Raw genomic sequence first — 22,400 nt, forward strand, 5'->3', positions numbered from 1 at the left:
GAAGGTAGAACTTGATGAAGTATTACCTCTTGAACCGGTAAGTGGCGTAGCTCAAGAAAATGTTCCTGAGGTGCCTGCACCGACTAGAGAGGAAGTTGATGATGATGATCATGAAACTTCAGATCAAGTTACTACTGAACTTCGTAGGTCCACAAGGACATGTTCCGCACCAGAGTGGTACGGCAACCCTATCTTGGAAATCATGTTGTTAGACAACGGTGAACCTTCGAACTATGAAGAAGCGATGGCGGGCCCGGATTCTGACAAATGGCTAGAAGCCATGAAATCCAATATAGGATCCATGTATGAAAACAAAGTATGGACTTTGACTGACTTGCCTGTTGATCGGCGAGCCATAGAAAATAAATGGATCTTTAAGAAGAAGACAGACGCGGATGGTAATGTGACCATCTATAAATCTCGGCTTGTCGCTAAGGGTTATCGACAAGTTCAAGGGGTTGACGACGATGAGACTTTCTCACCCGTAGCGATGCTGAAGTCTGTCCGAATCATGTTAGCAATTGCCGCATTCTACGATTATGAGATATGGCAAATGGACGTCAAAACGGCATTCCTTAATGGTTTCCTTAAGGAGGAATTGTATATGATGCAGCCGGAAGGTTTTGTCGATCCTAAGAATGCTGACAAGGTGTGCAAGCTCCAACGCTCGATTTATGGGCTGGTGCAAGCATCTCGGAGTTGGAACATTCGCTTTGGTGAGATGATCAAAGCGTTTGGGTTTATGCAGACTTATGGAGAAGCCTGCATTTACAAGAAAGTGAGTGGGAGCTCTGTATTGTATGTGGATGACATACTGTTGATGGGAAATGATATAGAATTCTTGGAAAGCATAAAGGCCTATTTGAACAAGTGTTTTTCAATGAAGGACCTTGGAGAAGCTGCTTATATATTAGGCATCAAGATCTATAGAGATAGATCGAGACGCCTCATTGGTCTTTCATAGAGTACGTACCTTGACAAGATTTTGAAGAAGTTAAAAATGGATCAGTCAAAGAAGGGGTTCTTGCCTGTATTGCAAGGTACGAGATTGAGCTTGGCTCAATGCCCGACCACGGCAGAAGATAGAGAAAATATGAGTGTCGTCCCCTATGCCTCGGCCATAGGGTCTATCATGTATGCTATGTTGTGTACCAGACCTGATGTAAACCTTGTCGTGAGTTTGGTAGGAAGGTACCAAAGTAATCCCGGCATGGAACACTGGACAGCAGTCAAAAATATCCTGAAGTACCTGAAAAGGACTAAGGAAATGTTTCTCGTTTATGGAGGTGACGAAGAGCTCGTCGTAAAGGGTTACGTCGATGCTAGCTTCAACACAGATCTCGATGACTCTAAGTCACAAACCGGATACGTGTATATTTTGAATGGTGGGGCAGTAAGCTGGTGCAGTTGCAAGCAAAGCGTTGTGGTGGGATCTACATGTGAAGCGGAGTACATGGCAGCCTCGGAGGCAGCACACGAAGCAGTCTGGGTGAAGGAGTTCATTACCGACCTAGGAGTCATACCCAATGCGTCGGGCCCGATGACTCTCTTCTGTGACAACACTGGAGCTATTGCCCTTGCCAAGGAGCCCAGGTTTAACAGGAAGACCAGGCATATCAAGCGTCGCTTCAACTCCATTCGTGAAAGTGTTCAAAATGGAGACATAGAGATTTTTAAAGTGCATACGGACCTGAATGTAGCAGATCCGTTGACTAAACCTCTCCCTAGAGCAAAACATGATCAACACCAGAATTCCATGGGTGTTCGATTCATCACAATGTAACTAGATGATTGACTCTAGTGCAAGTGGGAGACTGTTGGAAATATGCCCTAGAGGCAATAATAAAATGATTATTATATTTCCTTGTTCATGATAATTGTCTATTATTCATGCTATAATTGTATTATCCGGAAATCATAATACATGTGTGAATACATAGACCACAATGTGTCCCTAGTGAGCCTCTAGTTGACTAGCTCGTTGATCAACAGATAGTCATGGTTTCCTGGCTATGGACATGGGGATTTCATTGATAACGGGATCACATCATTAGGAGAATGATGTGATGGACAAGACCCAAACCTAAGCATAGCACAAAGATCGTGTAGTTCGTTTGCTGTAGCTTTTCTGGATGTCAAGTATCATTTCCTTAGACCATGAGATTGTGCAACTCCCGGATACCATAGGAGTGTCTTAGGTGTGCCAAACGTCACAACGTAACTGGGTGACTATAAAGGTACATTACAGGTATCTCCGAAAGTGTCTGTTGGGTTGGCACGAATCGAGACTGGGATTTGTCACTCCGTATGACGGAGAGGTATCTCTGGGCCCACTCGGTAATGCATCATCATAATGAGCTCAATGTGATCAAGTGGTTGATCACGGGATCATGCATTACGGTACGAGTAAAGTGACTTGCCGGTAACGAGACTGAACAAGGTATTGGGATACCGACGATCGAGTCTCGGGCAAGTAACGTACCGATTGACAAAGGGAATTGAGTACGGGATTGATTAGGTCCTCGACATCGTGGTTCATCCGATGAGATCATCGAGGAGCATGTGGGAGCCAACATGGGTATCCAGATCCCACTGTTGGTTATTGACCAGAGAGTCGTCTCGGTCATGTCTGCTTGTCTCCCGAACCCGTAGGGTCTACACACTTAAGGTTCGGTGACGCTAGGGTTGTATAGATATGAGTATGCAGTAATCCGAAAATTGTTCGGAGTCCCGAATGAGATCATGGACATCACGAGGAGTTCCGGAATTGTCCGGAGGTGAAGAATTATATATAGGAAGTTTAGTTTCGGCCATCGGGAAAGTTTCGGGGTCACCGGTATTGTACCGGGACCACCGAATGGGTCCCGGGGGTCCACCGGGTGGGGCCACCCATCCCGGAGAGCCACATGGGCTGAAGTGGGGAGGGGAGTGGGGAGGGGAACCAGCCCATAGTGGGCTGGTGCGCCCCCCCTTGGGCCCCCCATGCGCCTAGGGTTGGGAACCCTAGGGGAGGGGGCGCCTCCACTTGCCTTGGGGGGTACTCCACCCCTTGGCCGCCGCCCCCCCTAGGAGATCCCATCTCCTAGGGCCGGCGCACCCCCCTAGGGGGCCTATATAAAGGGGGGAGGGAGGGCAGCCACACCTCAAGTCTTGGTGCCTCCCTCTCCCCTGCTACACCTCTCCCTCTCGCAGAAGCTCGGTGAAGCCCTGCTGCGATCACTGCTGCATCCACCACCACGCCGTCGTGCTGCTGGATCTTCATCAACCTCTCCTTTCCCCTTGCTGGATCAAGAAGGAGGAGACGTCATCCGCTCCGTACGTGTGTTGAACGCGGAGGTGCCGTCCGTTCGGCACTTTGTCATCGGTGATTTGGATCACGGCGAGTACGACTCCATCATCCTCGTTCTCTTGAACGCTTCCGCTCGCGATCTACAAGGGTATGTAGATGCACTCTCCTCTCGTTGCTAGTTGACTTCATAGATTAATCTTGGTGAAACGTAGGAAATTTTTTTGTTTTCTGCAACGTTCCCAACAATTTAGAACCTATACTTGATATTAATGTTGAATGTCAAATCTTGTTTGGATGGTCAAAGTGATTAACTACATTTGTCTGTCAGCTAAAGTATGCACACACATAAGAGGTGGCCGCACAAGCGATGGCAGCGTAGGCGGCCGAGGATGGGAACGCCGCCAACTGCGCGTACTAAGCGCAGCCGTACAACTTTCGAGGGCGCGTGTGGCAGGTGGACAGTGACGGACCGTTCACGTCCATCATCGACCTTACGTCCACTGGACCGGTGATGGACAGGTAGCGAAATCCTACTTGGATGAGTAGGACACAGGAGGCGGCAGGGCACTATGTCCTAAGTGGGCCGGTCCGTCTCTTATGTTCTAATCTTTCTTGCCGGAGACCACATCTCTACTTCACGGGTCTTAAACCCCGCCACCACTCCTGGAGACGGCAGATGGAGGACGTGGTCACCGATGCAGAATACAAAGAAAGTGGACGATAATTGCCGCTGTAGGATAGGTTTTGGGTCCAGCCACTTTTTTAATTGAAAAATGTTTGAAATGTAATAAATTTTGTCTGGTTTATATGAAAATCCGCCGTGTTTCATGAATTTTGTTTGGTTAATTGAATCCCAACTTGAAATATATGCGGGGAGTGTTGGATGGCCAGCTCCCTCGTCTGTGACCGAAGACAGATGAGGGAGCAAATTTACGGGTCAGCGTTGAAGATGCTCTAAGTATAATGGATAGAGTTTCCGACGAGACCACTCTAGCTGCCCCCCAAAAAAACAGGGTTGGGTCGTTCTAAGGCTCCGAAGCCATGGATGGCCGGTGGAATTTGTTCATCGGTGCACGCCCGGCGCTCCTTCGACTCCGGATGCCTGCACACAACCACTTTGTCGGATTGACTTGAGTTACCATCTTCTTTTGATACCGTTTTTCTCCTTTCTTGTTAAGCAGCTATGTGTTGGGACGATTATCTTCTTCCCAAGGCTAACAGTTACAAGATCTACTCTAGGCAAATAATGCATCCATCACACTCACGCAGTGTAGTACTCCCTTCGTTCATTTTTGTAAAACTTTTTAGACATTTAAGATAACATCTAAAATAATTCAAGTTCAGTTGACTTAAACAATCTACAAAAGTGAACAGAGGGAGTAGTACATATCAATGCGTAACGGTGAAGGAGTTACCGGCCAATCAATAACAGCGAAGCCTCTTCCGGGAAGGCCAACATCTGCATGCAAGATGCGAAAACCGTGTGAGTTTGTTCGCACGGTAGGATGCAAGACGCGTGCATCATGGTCCGAATACATTCACGTGCACATGCGTACCCAAACAAACAAAGAAGAAGAACGATGCAAAGAAGAAGAAGAAGAAGAAGTCACACCTGCGTGTCATGGCCCATATGGAGTAGTAGTGCTCAGAAACGTGTCATGCGTGGCTAAATTCCGTGTTTTGACCCTTTTCTGAAACCTATTCGAGATTTGACCCTAGTTTGAAAAAAATTCGAGATCTGATCCTTTTGCTACCGCCAGGGACCATGGCGGTAGGGTATAACAGCCTACCTCCAAGGTCCCTGGCGGTAGGGTTGCATGCCCTACCGCCAAAAACTTTCTAAGTATTGAATACAGTGCGTGCTCGTGCCTACCGCCAAGCATCTTGGCAGTAGGGTTGTGCAGGCTACCGCCAGCCCGGTTGGCGGTAGCGATATTTCCTACCATCAAAGTCTCTGACGGTAGACTGTTAGACCCCACCGCCATGAACTCTGACGGTAGCAAAAGGATCAGATTTTGAAATTTTTTCAAATTAGGATCAAATCTTGAATAGGTTTCAGAAAAAGGTCAAAACATGAAAAATTGCCGTTATGCGCATTTTCCACACGAGGGCTAGCGAGCGTGTGGAGGATCTCAGAAACGTGTCATGCTCAGAAACGTGTCATGCGTGGCCAAATCGTACAAAAAATGTCGCGTCCGTTAGAATAGCAACGGCACCTGATGAAAGGACGACGAGGTGTACGTGTCGATCTCGCGCGTCATGTCATGTGGGAATCAACGGCGACGTAAAACAAGATGTCGGGAGGATGCAGCTTGAGAGGAAACGAACCTTTGTTTTGTTTTTGCATACACACCACACCATTTTATTTTATTTTGACCACACACACCACACCATTGTGGAGGTGGAGCAGACCCCGCCGGTCGCCGGACAAAGCCCCGGCGCCAAGTGGACGTGCCGGCATCCAGATCCGATGACCCCATTGGCACGGCACCCGTCACCACCGCCGCATTGGAGGTCCATGCCATATATGTGAATTCTTTCAAGACTCGTATTAGGTAGCAGATGTGTGCATATGGTGTGAGCGCCTCTCCTTTTCTGTATTTTCACGAAGGACAAATGAAACGGGTACTAGTACTCCCTCCGTCCGGAAATACTTGTTATAAAAATGGATAAAAGAAGATGTATCTAGACGTATTTTAGTTCTAAATACATCATTTTTATTCATTTTGGTGACAAGTATTTTCGGACAGAGGGAGTACGTATTATTGTGGCCATAGTGACATGCCCTTATTTCGGTTTTTTTTTTAGAATCAGCTCTTATTTCGCTTTGGAAGGTTGTTGGGGAAAAACTTCATTTTGTTTTTTAGGAAGATGATCTCGCATGTATGATGCAATTTTTTTAATTCTTAATTACCTAAATTTTTATGTGATTGAATTGAATCGTCACCTGCTAAGGGCATCTTCAAGGTGGACCCGTAAACCTCCTGTGACTGTTCGGAATGCGGAAGCTATCCAACGCCTACTTGTATCGGTTCGCGGAGCAGTCCGGACGTGATTTATTCCGAAAACCGGAGATAAAAGTGGGGGAGGTTTTGCGGGAGTCTGGACCACTCCCAAGCCCGCTCCTGACCGCCCTGGCCCATCAGAAACCCGTCACCCGCTCCTCTCGCGCTTTCCTTTCTGATGCACGCGCCGCTTACCGTGCCGAATTCATGCCGGCCCAGAGCACGCGGAGGCCGGCATTGATGCCGCGATGTGACCGGAGGGAGGGAGGGCGGCGCTGACCGACGCGACCTCTCGGCAGCCACCACTTCAATGCGGACGCAGGTTCCCGAGGAACAAACTCCGGCACTGTGCCTCATTAAAGTGGATAATCGGCCCTTCGCATGGCCTGGCCGTCGCTATTTAAGTCGTGCTCATGCGCCTTCCACATCGCATCCTCCTCCTTCGTCCTCCTCCTCCTCGCCGCACCCCCTCCTCCACATCTCCGGCGATGGGCAAGTTCTGGGCGTCGGCGCCGGCAGGCGGTTCTGGGGCGGGATCTGGTGGCTAGCTCGTGGAGACGCCGCCCTCTAGCTCTGGGGCTGTCCTCCTCGTCGGGTGGCGGCGACTCGACGCCGGCGAAGATTTTCATCTCCTCCGGTGATGAGGAGGACTAGCAGTCGCCGCCACTGCAGTCCGCACCAGCGGTGCCGGGCCAGGTCTACGCCGGGACCGACACGGAGTTTGAGGAGTAGATGAAGCTGATGCTCCGTCGCTCCATCGTCCACACCAACGGGCCAGCTCCGTCGCCGTGGGCGCTCCTTCCCGTGAAGCAGGAGCCGACATCCCCTCCACGCTCTCCACCGCCGCGCAGCCACGGCGTCCAAATCGGACACCGCGTCAAGGAAGAGCGGTTCTCACTGCGGCTCCAACGCGTCGTGAAGGAGGAGCGCCGCTCGCCGCCACCTTGCCGCGTCGTCAATGACGAGCGCCGCTCGCCGCCCTGACGCGTCATGAAGGAGGAGTGCCACTCTCCGCATCCTCCTGCGCTGTGCACACTGCGGCCGCGGCCACCGTGGACGCCGCGAGCGTCGGGCGGCTGCTAGGAAACCCTGTTGTGGCGCCACCACCTTCCGCCGCCCCAAGCCCGACGACGACGACTCCGACGGCGATCGGGTGACAATGACGAAGGAGGAGTAACCGGCCAGCCCGACATTGGCTACGAGGTCACTGTGAAGTATATGACAGTTTAGGATTTTAGTTTTAGAGTTTTAGTTCACCAGATGAAATACCATCCGGTTTTATGTACAAATTATCCCATTTTCAATAAAATCCGCCGTGTTTGCACGAATTTCGTCCGGTTGTTTTGAGTTGTGAAAATGTATGTGGCTAGCGTTAGATGACGATCTCCCGCATCCGTGTCCGCGGACTGACACCTCTGTCCGCGGACAAATGCGGGAGGCTTTTTGTGGGTTGTCATTGGAGATGCCCTAAAACAAGCATGAAAAAAACAAACAAAAAAGTTCACGCAAATCGATTTAGTCCTAGCGGGAGCGAGAAAAAACCAGCATGAAGGGGCTGAGAGGTGAGGCGAAACTAAACCAGTAAGGCGGGGACATGGCATTTCTGACCTCAAGCTCAAATTATCTCAGATGAACAGTAAAAACAGAAATTTTCTTCTGGTAAACTATGATAAATGTTATAAGTGCTTGCAAATTTTCATCAGACATCACATTTGTGGAAGGTGTGACAAAACAATTGAAGCTCCGAAAATGCTACCTTCGAAAGCATTTTGGAGCAATGGTTTTATTTTAATTGCCACGGCTTCCACAAATATGATCTCATGATAAAAATTTGCAAACACTTAGAACCTTTGTCAAAGTTTATCACAAATTTTTCTGATTTTTTACTGTTCATCTGAACTAATTTGAGCTCGAACTCAGAAGGGTACTTTCCCTATCAACTCCTCACTAATAATAATAGGATCCTGAGTATAGTACTATGTACTAGTATATGAGATTATTAAGATGTAGGGGTAGCAAAGTCCTTAAAACTAGGATCCTCACAATTGTCACACGTGTGGCATGAACACATGGCAACAACGTTTTTTATGATATAAATTTAGTGACGTGGAGATGACAAGTTTAGTTGTTGAGCATGATAACTTTTTTTTCGGATGGCAAGTTTTGGTTTATTTTTTCTTTTGAACGATAATTTTAGTTCAAAAAACGTCATGGCCCGAGTGCTGCGTGTCACACATGTGGTACTTATTATTTTAGAAAAAAATATAATGTGACACTTATCATCAGAAGAAAAAAAATGCATGCAGCGATGCACGCCGGCCTTTAAATGAGCCACACTCCACGCCTTCTTCTGCAGAGTCACAGGCTCATAACCCAGTGTAGGCACTCCAGTCGATCAAGTTCTAGCTCTTGCCCCCTGCCATGGCAAGCTTCAACCACGCCAACGACACCGGCTCACCCCCGGCTGCGGCTGCTACGCCTACGCTCGGAGTTGGACCCCTTCCGCTAGACGCCGGCGAGTTCCGTCGTCAGGGACGTCAAGTTGTGGACTTCATCGCGGACTACTACGACCGCATTGACGAGTACCCTGTTCGCCCGACCGTCGCTCCCGGGTTCCTAGCCCGGCAGCTTCCCGACACGGCGCCGTCGTGGCCGGAGCCCGACGCGCTCGCCTCGGCGCTGCGCGACGTCCGCGAGCTCATCCTTCCCGGCGTCACCCACTGGCAGAGCCCCCGTCATTTCGCGCACTTCGCGGCGACGGCCAGCAATGTGGGCGCGCTCGGCGAGGCCCTAGCCGCGGGCCTCAACATCAACCCTTTCACCTGGGCCGCCTCGCCGGCGGCCACCGAGCTAGAGACCGTTGTTACAGATTGGCTCGGGAAGGCGCTGCACCTCCCGGAGCAGCTGCTCTTCTGCGGTGGCGGCGGCGGCACGCTGCTGGGGACTTCGTGCGAGGCCATGCTCTGCACCATCGTCGCCGCGAGGGACCGGAAGCTCGCCGAACTAAGAGGCGACGAGAGGATGGGCGACCTCGTCGTCTACTGCTCCGACCAGACCCACTTCTCGTTCAAGAAGGCCGCGCACGTCGCCGGCATTCGCCGGGCGAACTGCCGGGTGATACCGACGTGCCGCGAGAGCGGCTTCACGCTGTCGCCGGCGGCACTGCAGGCCGCCGTCTGCGCCGACGAGGCGGCGGGGAGGGTCCCTCTCTTCCTGTGCGCGACTGTGGGGACCACTCCGACGGCGGCGGTCGACCCTCTCCGGGAGCTGTGCGCCGCAGTGGCGGGGCACGGCGTGTGGGTGCACGTGGACGCGGCCTACGCCGGCGCCGCGTGCATTTGCCCGGAGTTCAGCCACATCGCCGCCGGCGCCGAGGCCGTGGACTCGTTCAGCACGAACCCGCACAAGTGGCTCCTGGCGAACATGGACTGCTGCGCGCTGTGGGTGCGGCATCCCACGGCGCTCGTGGCGGCGCTCGGCACCGACGATGACGTGATCCTCAAGGACGCGGCGGCATCCGCCGTCGTGGACTACAAGGACTGGCAGGTGGCGCTGAGCCGCCGGTTCCGCGCGCTGAAGCTGTGGCTCGTGCTCCGCTGCCACGGCGTGGAGGGCCTCCGCGGCTTCGTGCGCGCCCACGTGCGCATGGCCGCGGCCTTCGAGGCCATGGTGCGCGCTGACCCGCGGTTCGAGGTGCCCGTGCCGGCGCGGTTCGGACTCGTCTGCTTCCGCCTCCGCCCCGCCACCGACGCCGCCGATGACGGCACGGCCGAGGCCACGACGAACGAGCTCAACCGGAGGCTGCTGGAGGCGGTGAACGCGACGGGGCGCGCGTACATGAGCTGCGCGGTGGTGGGCGGCATGTACGTGCTGCGGTGCGCCATCGGGAACTCGCTGACGGAGGAGCGGCACGTCCGGGAGGCGTGGAGCATCGTGCAGGAGCAAGCCGACGCGGTGCTGACCCCGGCGGGCGCCGGCGTCGCTCCGGCTGCTCGTTCGAAGGGGCGTACGGTTGAGGATGCCCGTCGCATGGAGACCAGCGTGCATGAGAAATGGAGCTCACCGCCGCGCACTGCGTACCACGTGATTCGTTCCTACGCGTTGGCTTTCGTACCACGCGTTGGCGTTCCGCGCATCTTCCTGTCCATGGACTAATATTGGATTTGGATACTTTCAAAAATAAATAAATATTGGATTTGGATGTGAAGGTGTATCAATGGCTTGGAGACGTCACAACACAAAATCATTTATAACTGAAGCAGACATGGATCAATCATGTGTTTTCACAAGTATATTTTTTGCAGCATTTTCATAAGTTTTTTTTTCCTAATGTGGTGTTTCTGTATTGCTCAGCTTTTCTCTATCATTCCCAGACAACTTCATTTGCTGAATTACAAATTAGCATTTGGGATGAATTTTAAACAATGTCACTTTCTATTTAATCTGGAAATTTCAAAATATTTATTATTATATTTTTTCTTAGATAGTTTTATTTTTTCACAAATCTTTGTTTTCAATGAAATTTCAAAAAAGTTAACAGAAGACTCAAAAGTAACAATATTTTAGCCATATTTCATTGATTAAAAAATTGATTATTTCATATTCAAAATATTCACATTCCCATCTATTATTTTTGTCATATTGAAATAACTAGTACAAATGCCCATGTGTTGCATTGGGCGGAAAAAAATATCAGAAAACCTGCTCTGTCTATCATCAAGCACCATTTCTTATATCCAATCTTGATAAACATTGGTAATAAGGTTACACCAATTATCGCTTTTCGAAGCATCAACTGTGGATGTGAAGGAGCCACCCTATCTGATGGAAGAGTAGTAGTGCATGGAATAGTCTGTCAATCGGTTTTTTTGGAAAAAATAAATATATTATTATTTAAAAAATGAACATTTTTTAATATTTATATATTTCTAATTGCAATGGGAATATTTTTGAACTCATGTAAAAATGGAACATTGTGTTGGAATTTTGAGCTTTTTTTAAAGCATGAACATCTTTAATACTGTGAATACTTTTTGAAAGCAAGAACAATTTGAGAAGCTCTTTATCTTAAAAAAGCACATGTTTGTTGTATGTGGTTTAAAAAAAAGATTGTTGGTGTTCAGACCATGGAGTATAGAGTTGAAAAAGTCATAGTGATGTCCTTCGATGGTGCCTACTTCAGATTGGCACCATCACTGGATGGAAGAGGAGTGGTGTATGTGATTTTAGTGACATCCCAAATAGGTCCGGGCATTGCAATGGAAGAAAATATATCATCACAAAAGGTAAGATGTACCGATGTGGTAGAGATAAAGAAAAAGTTAAATACACCGGAGGTGTCTCAACTTGTCTAGCACGGTCACTTTGGTACTCAAAGTTGTAAAATACATAAAACTGATGTTATAACTTGTCCTGTAGTGTAAATACGGTGGCTCGTATCGTATCCGAGCGTACACTTTGCCCATGTGGCTTGCCAGTGTACTGATGGCCCGCATGTCAGTCGGTGAGAGCGGGAACACATGGGTGACCCGGATGTGATGATTTTTTTAGAAAACCCCCTCATGTTTTATTTATTTACATATAATTGTATCTCAAATATGGATGCTGGCCGACTGGTCCCACTTGTTAGGTGCGGGTCCAGCATGTCAGCAAGTGTGGGTGGATGAAATAATACGAGAGAGAAATATGAGCCTACAGGATTAGAACACAGGTTCAGATCTGCAAGCTATACACATGCTAGCCAATACGCGAGACACCTCAAGTGTGAAGTCCTTGCAACACGCCAATATCCGCTTAGTTCAAGAGTTAGAGCAATATATGCCGTACCTATTTACCTCTTTTGGTGATTTCCTTTTTCATTTTCACCTGCAAAAATGATTTTATTTTTTATTTTTACATATGACGCATCTATGGGTCTGCACAAGTTTTCTTTTATTTTCTCAAGTCATGTTCATGTTCTTTTTCTTTTTGATATTATTTTTCCCATTTGAAAAAATAAATTTAAGAAAAAAATTACAACAGCCATAAGATTTAAAGAAAGTGTTAATGCATTTGAAAAAAAAATTCCAACATGTTTTTGTAAAATGTTTCACATGTACTAAAATATTGTAAACATGTTCGTGAAAAGTGTTTTATCATGCATTTTTTTGACAATGTGTATTTCAAAAATGTTCACCGTGTTTTTACAAAATGTTTAGTGTATATTAAAAATTATTGTGAAATTATTTTTACATTTCTAAAATCATGATTAACATGTTAGTACATTTCTAGATTTTATTATTATTACAGAATAATTTTTAATATATATTTAATTGTCTAAATCCACATAAATTTTAGAAAAATTTGATGTTTACCTCTTGAAAGTACACAACAATGAAAATAGAATAAATAAAATGTAAACACACAATAATTTCGTAATGGTTATTTTTTTAGATGGTAAAATTTACATATGATAACAACTAAACAGGAACTTGAAAAAAATGAAAATGAAAACATGTACAAAATGTGTTAAGGAATAAGGAATAGCAGTGATAGACGGAATTGTTCTATATAAGTTTCTACCTAGTACTGCACCACATAGCATGGCTCGGCCTGGTAGCCAAGTTGCGCTTGCACCGAGTTTTTTTTGGGAGTAAAATCTCGCCTTCTTTATTCATCCAAAGCAATGATCATAGGTACAAGGTTTGGGTCATGAGGATTACCCAACCAAAGATATCTACCTACTTCAAGATTACATGCAAACTTGGCGAGATTATGAGCCTCAAAATTAAAGTTCCTACGCTCGTGAATGAAAGAACTAGAAATAAAATTGGTACACCGGGTCGTTATTTCATGTACTATAGAAGCATTTGGACCTCCCGTCCCTCTGTTGATGTCATTGATCGCCTCCTAGCAATCTGAGGCCACACAAATCTCCCGGGTCGTGAGGTCATCTGCTAATGCCAAGGCTTCTCGGCATGCATATGTCTCCAAGATCAGAGTGTCATTGATTCCCCGAAAAACCACCGCCGATGACCCTAGATAGAGGCCAGTATGATCCCGACACACAACTGCGACTGCTCCGCCATGATGAGATCTAGCAACAGCACCATCAACGTTAACCTTCACGAATCCCGTCGGGGGTGGAAGCCACCTTCTGACCTGCGGCCGCGGAGCAGAGCTGGTCTCCTGGCGAGTACCGCTAGGTTGTAGCTGGCCGAACTCGGCAATAAAGTTGGTGACAAAGGACACTGTATGTTGGGGACTCTGGAAAATCGATTCGTAGATAGCCTTTCTTCTCGCATACCACACCGACCAGAGTGTGACGACCATCTTGGTGAAGTTTGCTTGATCCAATTTCTCATTTAACTCGAACAGCCAGATTCTCGCATTTGGTTCCATGATCTCTGCCATTTGAGCTACCAGCTCGTCATCTAATAAAGCCCACACACACCGCGATGTAGTGCAAGACAAGAGAGCATGCCTCCATGAGTCCTCATAGCCACATAGTGGGCAAACATCACGATCAACCATGTTCCTCCTCTTCAAAATGTCCAGAGTTGGTAGAGAGTGATGCGCTAATCTCCATAGAGAAATTCTAATTTGGACGGTATTTTTAGCTTCCACAGAGAGCACCAAAACTTCTCGTCCCTTGCAGAATTGGAAGATCCGCTCCCTCCATCTAACCACTCCTCTCTCTACATCTTTGTTTTCAACAAAAACTTGTATGCTGAACTGACGCTGAAAACACCTTTCCTGTCAGGATACCAAGCCCAAAAGTCATCTATATTTGCTGTGCATATGGGAATTTTCAAAATAGCATTTGCATCGATAGGCAGGAACACAGAACGGATCAGAGTTTTGCTCCCAAGAGGCTAATGCCGGCAGAAGTAACTCCGACACATACTGTGGCGGGTTTTGAAGGAAATATGCCCTAGAGGCATTAATAAAGTTATTATTTATTTCCTTATTTCATGATAAATGTTTATTATTCATGCTAGAATTGTATTGACCGGAAACATAATACATGTGTGAATACATAGACAAACAGAGTGTCACTAGTATGCCTCTACTTGACTAGCTCGTTGATCAAAGATGGTTAAGTTTCCTAACCATAGACATGAGTTGTCATTTGATTAACGGGATCACATCATTAGGAGAATGATGTGATTGACTTCACCCATTCCGTTAGCTTAGCACTTGATCATTTAGTTTGTTGCTATTGCTTTCTTCATGACTTATACATGTTCCTATGACTATGAGACTATGCAACTCCGTTTACCGAATGAACACTTTGTGTGCTACCAAACGTCACAACGTAACTGGGTGATTATAAAGGTGCTCTACAGGTGTCTCTGAAGGTACTTGTTGGGTTGGCGTATTTCGAGATTAGGATTTGTCACTCCGATTGTCGAAGAGGTATCTCTGGGCCCACTCGGTAATACACATCACTACAAGCCTTGCAACCATTGCAACTAATGAGTTAGTTGCGGGATGATGTATTACGGAACGAGTAAAGAGACTTGCCGGTAACGAGATTGAACTAGGTATTGAGATATCGACGATCGAATCTCGGGCGAGTAACATACCGATGACAAAGGGAACAACGTATGTTGTTATGCGGTCTGACCGATAAAGATCTTCGTAGAATATGTAGGAGCCAATATGGGCATCCAGGTCCTGCTATTGGTTATTGACCAGAGAGGTGTCTCGGTCATGTCTACATAGTTCTCAAACCCGTAGGGTCCGCACGCTTAACGTTCGTTGACGATATAGTACTATGAGTTATGTATGTTGGTAACGGAATGTTGTTCGGAGTTCCGGATAAGATCACGGACATGACGAGAAACTCCGGAATGGTCCGGAGATAAAGTTTGATATATGGGATAATAGTGTTTGGTCTCCGGAAGGGTTCCGGAATTCACCGGAAGGGGTTCCGGATGTTTCCCGAAATGTTTGGGTACGAGAACACTTTATTTGGGCCAAAGGGGAAAGCCCACAAGGTTTTTGGAAAGCGCAAAAGGACGTTTTGCGGAGTCCAGGGGCCAGACGCGAGGGTCCCTGGCGTCTGGGTCCAGACACCGGGAACCCTGGCGTCAGGCCCTGGAGTCCGAGAAGGACTCTTGCCTTTCGGGTGAAACCGACTTTGTGGAGGCTTTTACTCCAAGTTTCGACCCCAAGGCTCAACATATAAATAGAGGGGTAGGGGTAGCACCCAAGACAGATCAAGAAACACCAACCCGTGTGCCGGCTACCCCGTCCCCTCTAGTTTATCCTCCGTCATAGTTTTCGTAGTGCTTAGGTGAAGCCTTGCGGAGATTGTTCTTCACCAACACCGTCACCACGCCGTCGTGCTGCCGGAGCTCATCTACTACTTCGCCCCTCTTGCTGGATTGAGAAGGCGAGGACGTCACCGAGCCGAACGTGTGTAGAACTCGGAGGTGTTGTGCTTTCGGTACTTGGATCGGTCGGATCATGAAGACGTACGACTACATCAATCACGTTGATATAACGCTTCCGCGAACGGTCTACGAGGGTACATAGACAACACTCTCCCCTCTCGTTGCTATGTATCACCATGATCCTGTGTGTGTGTGTAGGAATTTTTTTGAAATTACCACGTTCCCCAACAGTGGCATCCGAGCCAGGTTTTATGCGTAGATGTTATATGCACGAGTAGAACACAAGTGAGCTGTGGACGATACAAGTCATACTACTTACCAGCATGTCATACTTTGGTTCGGCGGTATTGTTGGATGAAGTAGCCCGGACCGACATTACGCGTACGCTTACGCGAGACTGGTTCTACCCACGTGCTTTGCACATAGGTGGCTGGCGGGAGTCAGTTTCTCCAACTTTAGTTGAACCGAGTGTGGCTACGCCCGGTCCTTGAGAAGGTTAAAACAGCACTAACTTGACGAACTATCGTTGTGGTTTTGATGCGTAGGTAAGAATGGTTCTTGCTCAGCCCGTAGTAGCCACGTAAAACTTGCAACAACAAAGTAGAGGACATCTAACTTGTTTTTGCAGGGCATGTTGTGATGTGATATGGTCAAGACATGATGCTCTATTTTATTGTATGAGATGATCATGTTTTGTAACCGAGTTATCGGCAACTGGCAGGAGCCATATGGTTGTCTATTTATTGTATGCAATGCAATTGCCCTGTAATGCTTTACTTTATCACTAAGCGGTAGCGATAGTCATAGAAGCATAAGTTGGCGAGACGACAACGATGCTACGTTGGAGATCAAGGTGTCGTGCCAGTGATGATGGTGATCATGACGGTGCTTCGGAGATGGAGATCAAAAGCACAAGATGATGATGGCCATATCATCTCACTTATATTGATTGCATGTGATGTTTATCTTTTATGCATCTTATCTTGCTTTGATTGACGGTAGCATTATAAGATGATCTCTCACTAAATTATCAAGGTATAAGTGTTCTCCCTGAGTATGCACCGTTGCGAAAGTTCTTCGTGTTGAGACACCACGTGATGATCGGGTGTGATAGGCTCTACGTTCAAATACAACGGGTGCAAAACAGTTGCACATGCGGAATACTCAGGTTATACTTGACGAGCCAAGCATATACAGATATGGCCTCGGAACACAGAGACCGAAAGGTCGAGCGTGAATCATATAGTAGATATGATCAACATAGTCATGTTCACCATTGAAACTACTCCATCTCACGTGATGATCGGACATGATTTAGTTGATATGGGTCACGTGATCACTTAGAGGATTAGAGGGATGTCTATCTAAGTGGGAGTTCTTAAGTAATATGATTAATTGAACTTTAATTTATCATGAACTTAGTCCTGGTAGTATTACCATATCTATGTTGTAGATCAATAGCTCGCGTTTAGCTCCTCTGTTTTATTTTTGATATGTTTCTAGAGAAAAACTAAGTTGAAAGATGTTAGTAGCAATGATGCGGATTGGATCCGTGATCTGAGGATTATCCTCATTGCTGCAGAGAAGAATTATGTCCTTGATGCACCGCTAGGTGACAGACCTATTATAGGAGCAGATACAGACGTTATGAACATTTGGCTAGCTCAATATGATGACTACTTGATAGTTTAGTGCACCATGCTTAACAACTTAGAATCGGGACTTCAAAGACGTTTTTAACGTCATGGATCATATGAGATGTTCCAGGAGTTGAAGTTAATATTTCAAGCAAATACCCGAGTTGAGAGATATGAAGTCTCCAACAAGTTCTATAGCTAAAAGATGGAGGAGAATAGTCAAGCAGTGAGCCTGTGCTCAGATTGCCTGGGTACTACAATCGCTTGAATCAAGTGGGAGTTAATCTTCCAGATAAAATAGTGATTGACAGAAATCTCTAGTCACCATCACCAAGTTAGTAGAACTTCGTGATGAACTATAGTATGCAAGGGATGACGGAAACAATTCCTGAGCTTTTCATGATGATGAAATCGATGAAGGTAGAAATCAAGAAAGATCATCAAGTGTTGATGGTAAACAAAACCACTAGTTTCAAGTAAAGGGACAAAGGGAAGAAAGGGAAACTTCAAGAAGAACCACAATCAAGTTGTTGCTCAAGTGAAAAAACCCAAGTATGGACATAAGCCTGAAACCGAGTGCTTCTACTGCAAAGGGACTAGTCACTGGAAGTGGAACTACCCCAAGTAATTGGCGGATAAGAAGGATGTCAAAGTGAACATAGGTATATTTGATATACATGTTATTGATGTGTACTTTACTAGTTCAGTTGCTAAGAATAGTAACTCAAAACAGGAGTTGCAGAATGAACAGAGACTAGTTAAGGGTGAAGTGACGATGTGTATTGGAAATGGTTCCAAGATTGATATGATCATCATCGCACACTCCCCATATTTTCGGGATTAGTGTTAAACCTAAAATAAATGTTATTTAGTGTTTGCGTTGAGCATGAATATGATTGGATCATGTTTATTGCAATACTATTATTCATGTAAGTTAGAGAATAATTGTTGTTTTGTTTACATGAATAAAACCTTATATGGTCATACACCCAATGAAAATGGTTTGTTGGATCTCGATCGTGGTGATACACATTTTCATAATATTGAAGCCAAAAGAGGCAAATTTAATAATGATAGAGCAACTTATTTGTGGCACTGCCGTTTAGGTCACATTGGTGTAAATCGCATGAAGAAAATCCATGCTGATGAGCTTTTGGAATCACTTAATTATGAATCAGTTGATGCTTGTGAACCATGCCTCATGGGCAAGATGACTAAGACTCCGTTTTCCGGAACAATGGAGCGAGCAACAGATTTGTTGGAAATCATACATACTGATGTATGTGGTCCGGTGAATATTGAGGCTCGCGGCAGGTATCATTATTTTCTGATCTTCATAGATGGTTTGAGCAGATATGATTATATCTACTTGATGAAATACAAATCTGAAACATTTGAAAAGTTCAAAGAATTTCAAAGTGAAGTGGAGAATCATCGTAACAAAAATAAAAGTTTCTACGATATGATCGCAGAAGTAAAATATTTGAGTTACGAGTTTGGCCTTCAGTTAAAACAATGTGAAATAGTTTCACTACTCACGCCACCTGGAACACCACAGTGTAATGGTGTGTCTGAACGTCATAACCGCACTTGATTAGATATGGTGCGATCTATGATGTCTCTTACCGATTTACCACTATCGTTCTGGGGTTATGCATTAGAGACAGCTACATTCACGTTAAATAGGGCACCATCTAAATCCGTTGAGACGACACCGTATGAACTATGGTTTGGCAAGAAACCCAAGTTGTCGTATCTTAAAGTTTGAGGTTGCAATGCTTATGTGAAAAAGTTTCAACCTGATAAGCTTAGACCCAAATCGGAGAAGTGCGTCTTCATAGGATACCCAAAAGAAAATGTTTGGTACACCTTCTATCACAGATCCGAAGGCAAGATATTAATTGCTGAGAATGGATCCTTTCTAGAGAAGGAGTTTCTCTCGAAAGAAGTGAGTGGGAGGAAAGTAGAACTTGATGAGGTAACTGTACCTGCTCCCTTATTGGAAAGTAGTTGATCACAGAAATCTGTTTCTGTGACTCCTACACCAATTAGTGAGGAAGCTAATGATGATGATCATGTAACTTCAGATCAGGTTACTACCGAACCTCGTAGGTAAACCAGAGTGAGATCCGCACCGGAGTGGTACGGTAATCCTGTTCTGGAGGTCATGTTACTTGACCATGACGAACCTACAAACTATGAGGAAGCGATGATGAGCCCAGATTCCGCGAAATGGCTTGAGGCCATGAAATCTGAGATGAGATCCATGTATGAGAAGAAAGTATGGAATTTGATTGACTTGCCCATTGATCGGCGAGCCATTGAGATTAAATGGGTCTTCAAGAGGAAGACGGACGCTGATAGTAGTGTTACTATCTACAAAGCTAGAATTGTCGCAAAAAGGTTTTCGACAAGTTCAAGGTGTTGACTACGATGAGAGTTTCTCACTCGTGTCTATGCTTAAGTCTATCCGAATCATGTTAGCAATTGCCGCATTTTATGAAATCTAGCAAATGGATAAACAAAACTGCATTCCTTAATGGATTTATTTAAAAAGAGTTGTATATGATGCAACCAGAAGGTTTTGTCAATCCTAAAGATGCTAACAGAGTGAGCAAGCTCCAGCGATCCATCTATGGACTGGTGCAAGCATCTCGGAGTTGGAATATATACTTTGATGAGTTGATCAAAGCATATAATTTTACACAGACTTGTGGTGAAGCCTGTATTTACAAGAAAGTGAGTGAGAGCACTACAACATTTCTGATAAGTATATGTGAATGAAATATTGTTGATCGGAGATAATTTAGAATTATTCTGCAAAGCATAAAGGAATGTTTGAAAGGAGTTTTTCAAAGAAAGACCTCGGTGAAACTGCTTACATATTGAGCATCAAGATCTATAGAGATAGATTAAGACGCTTGATAAGTTTTTCAATGAGTACATACCTTGACAAGATTTTGAAGTAGTTCAAAATGGAACAGTCAAAGAAAGAGTTCTTGCATGTGTTACAAGGTGTGAAACTGAGTAAGACTCAAAGCCCGACCACGACAGAAGATAGAAAGAGAATGAAATTCATTCCCTATGCCTTGGCCATAGGTTCTATAAAATATGCCATGCTATGTACCAGATCTATTGTGTACCCTACACTGCTTTTAGAAAGGGAGTACAATAGTGATCTAGGAGTAGATCACTGGACAACGGTCAAAATTATCCTTAGTGAAATAAGGATATGTTTCTCGATTATGGAAGTGACAAAAAGGTTCGTCGTAAAAGGTTACGTCGATGCAAATTTTGACACTGATCCAGATGACTCTAAGTCTCAATCTGGATACGTATTGAAAGTGGGAGCAATTGTCTAGAGTAGCTCCGTGCAGAGCATTGTTGACATAGAAATTTGCAAAATACATACGGATCTGAATGTTGCAGACCCGTTGACTAAACTTCTCTCACAAGCAAAACATGATCACACCTTAGTAGTCTTTGGGTGTTAATCACATAGCGATGTGAACTAGATTATTGACTCTAGTAAACCCTTTGGGTGTTGTTCACATGACGATGTGAACTATGGGTGTTAATCACATGGTGATGTGAACTATTGATGTTAAATCACATGGCGATGTGATCAAGATTATTGACTCTAGTACAAGTGGGAGACTAAAGGAAATATGCCCTAGAGGCAATAATAAAGTTATTATTTATTTCCTTATTTCATGATAAATGTTTATTATTCATGCTAGAATTGTATTAACCGGAAACATAATACATGTGTGAATACATAGACAAACAGAGTGTCACTAGTATGCCTCTACTTGACTAGCTCGTTGATCAAAGATGGTTAAGTTTCCTAACCATAGACATGAGTTGTCATTTCATTAACGGGATCACATACTTAGGAGAATTATGTGATTGACTTGACCCATTCCGTTCGCTTAGCACTTGATCATTTAGTTTGTTGCTATTGCTTTCTTCATGACTTATACATGTTCCTATGACTATGAGATTATGCAACTCCCGTTTACCGGAGGAACACTTTGTGTGCTACCAAATGTCACAACGTAACTGGGTGATTATAAAGGTGCTCTACAGGTGTCTCCGAAGGTACTTGTTGGGTTGGCGTATTTCGAGATTAGGATTTGTCACTCCGATTGTTGGAGAGGTATCTCTGGGCCCACTCGGTAATACACATCACTATTAGCCTTGCAAGCATTGCAACTAATGAGTTAGTTGCGAGATGATGTATTATGGAACGAGTAAAGAGACTTGCCGGTAAGGAGATTGAACTAGGTATTGAGATACCGACGATCGAATCTCGGGCAAGTAACATACCGATGACAAAGGGAACAACGTATGTTGTTATGCGGTCTGACCGATAAAGATCTTCGTAGAATATGTAGGAGCCAATATGGGCATCCAGGTCCCGCTATTGGTTATTGACCAGAGAGGTGTCTCGGTCATGTCTACATAGTTCTCAAACCCGTAGGGTCCGCACGCTTAACGTTCGTTGACGATATAGTACTATGAGTTATGTATGTTGGTAACGGAATGTTGTTCGGAGTTCCGGATAAGATCACGGACATGACGAGAAACTCCGGAATGGTCCGGAGATAAAGTTTGATATATGGGATAATAGTGTTTGGTCTCCGGAAGGGTTCCGGAATTCACCGGAAGGGGTTCCGGATGTTTCCCGAAATGTTTGGGTACGAGAACACTTTATTTGGGCCAAAGGGGAAAGCCCACAAGGTTTTTGGAAAGCGCAAAAGGAAGTTTTGCGGAGTCCAGGGGCCAGACGCGAGGGTCCCTGGCGTCTGGGTCCAGACACCGGGAACCCTGGCGTCAGGCCCTGGAGTCCGAGAAGGACTCTTGCCTTTCGGGTGAAACCGACTTTGTGGAGGCTTTTACTCTAAGTTTCGACCCCAAGGCTCAACATATAAATAGAGGGGTAGGGCTAGCACCCAAGACAGATCAAGAAACACCAAGCCATGTGCTGGCTACCCCGTCCCCTCTAGTTTATCCTCCGTCATAGTTTTCGTAGTGCTTAGGCGAAGCCTGAGGGAGTCTTGGATTAGGGGTTATCCTGATAGCCGGA

At 45.8% G+C, this 22,400-nt stretch overlaps 1 protein-coding gene across 1 annotated transcript; it reads left to right on the top strand.

Moving 5' to 3' along the window:
- Positions 1-8,639: 8,639 nt before the first annotated feature.
- Positions 8,640-10,501, top strand: LOC119286438 (tyrosine decarboxylase-like). The gene has a single exon (XM_037565820.1). It carries the CDS (start codon positions 8,716-8,718, stop codon positions 10,447-10,449), a length of 1,734 nt encoding a protein of 577 aa, XP_037421717.1. The 5' UTR covers positions 8,640-8,715; the 3' UTR covers positions 10,450-10,501.
- The last annotated feature ends 11,899 nt before the right edge of the window (positions 10,502-22,400 follow it).

The sequence above is a fragment of the Triticum dicoccoides genome, chromosome 1A (genome assembly GCF_002162155.2).
Source record: "Triticum dicoccoides isolate Atlit2015 ecotype Zavitan chromosome 1A, WEW_v2.0, whole genome shotgun sequence".
Classification (NCBI taxonomy): Eukaryota; Viridiplantae; Streptophyta; class Magnoliopsida; order Poales; family Poaceae; genus Triticum; species Triticum dicoccoides.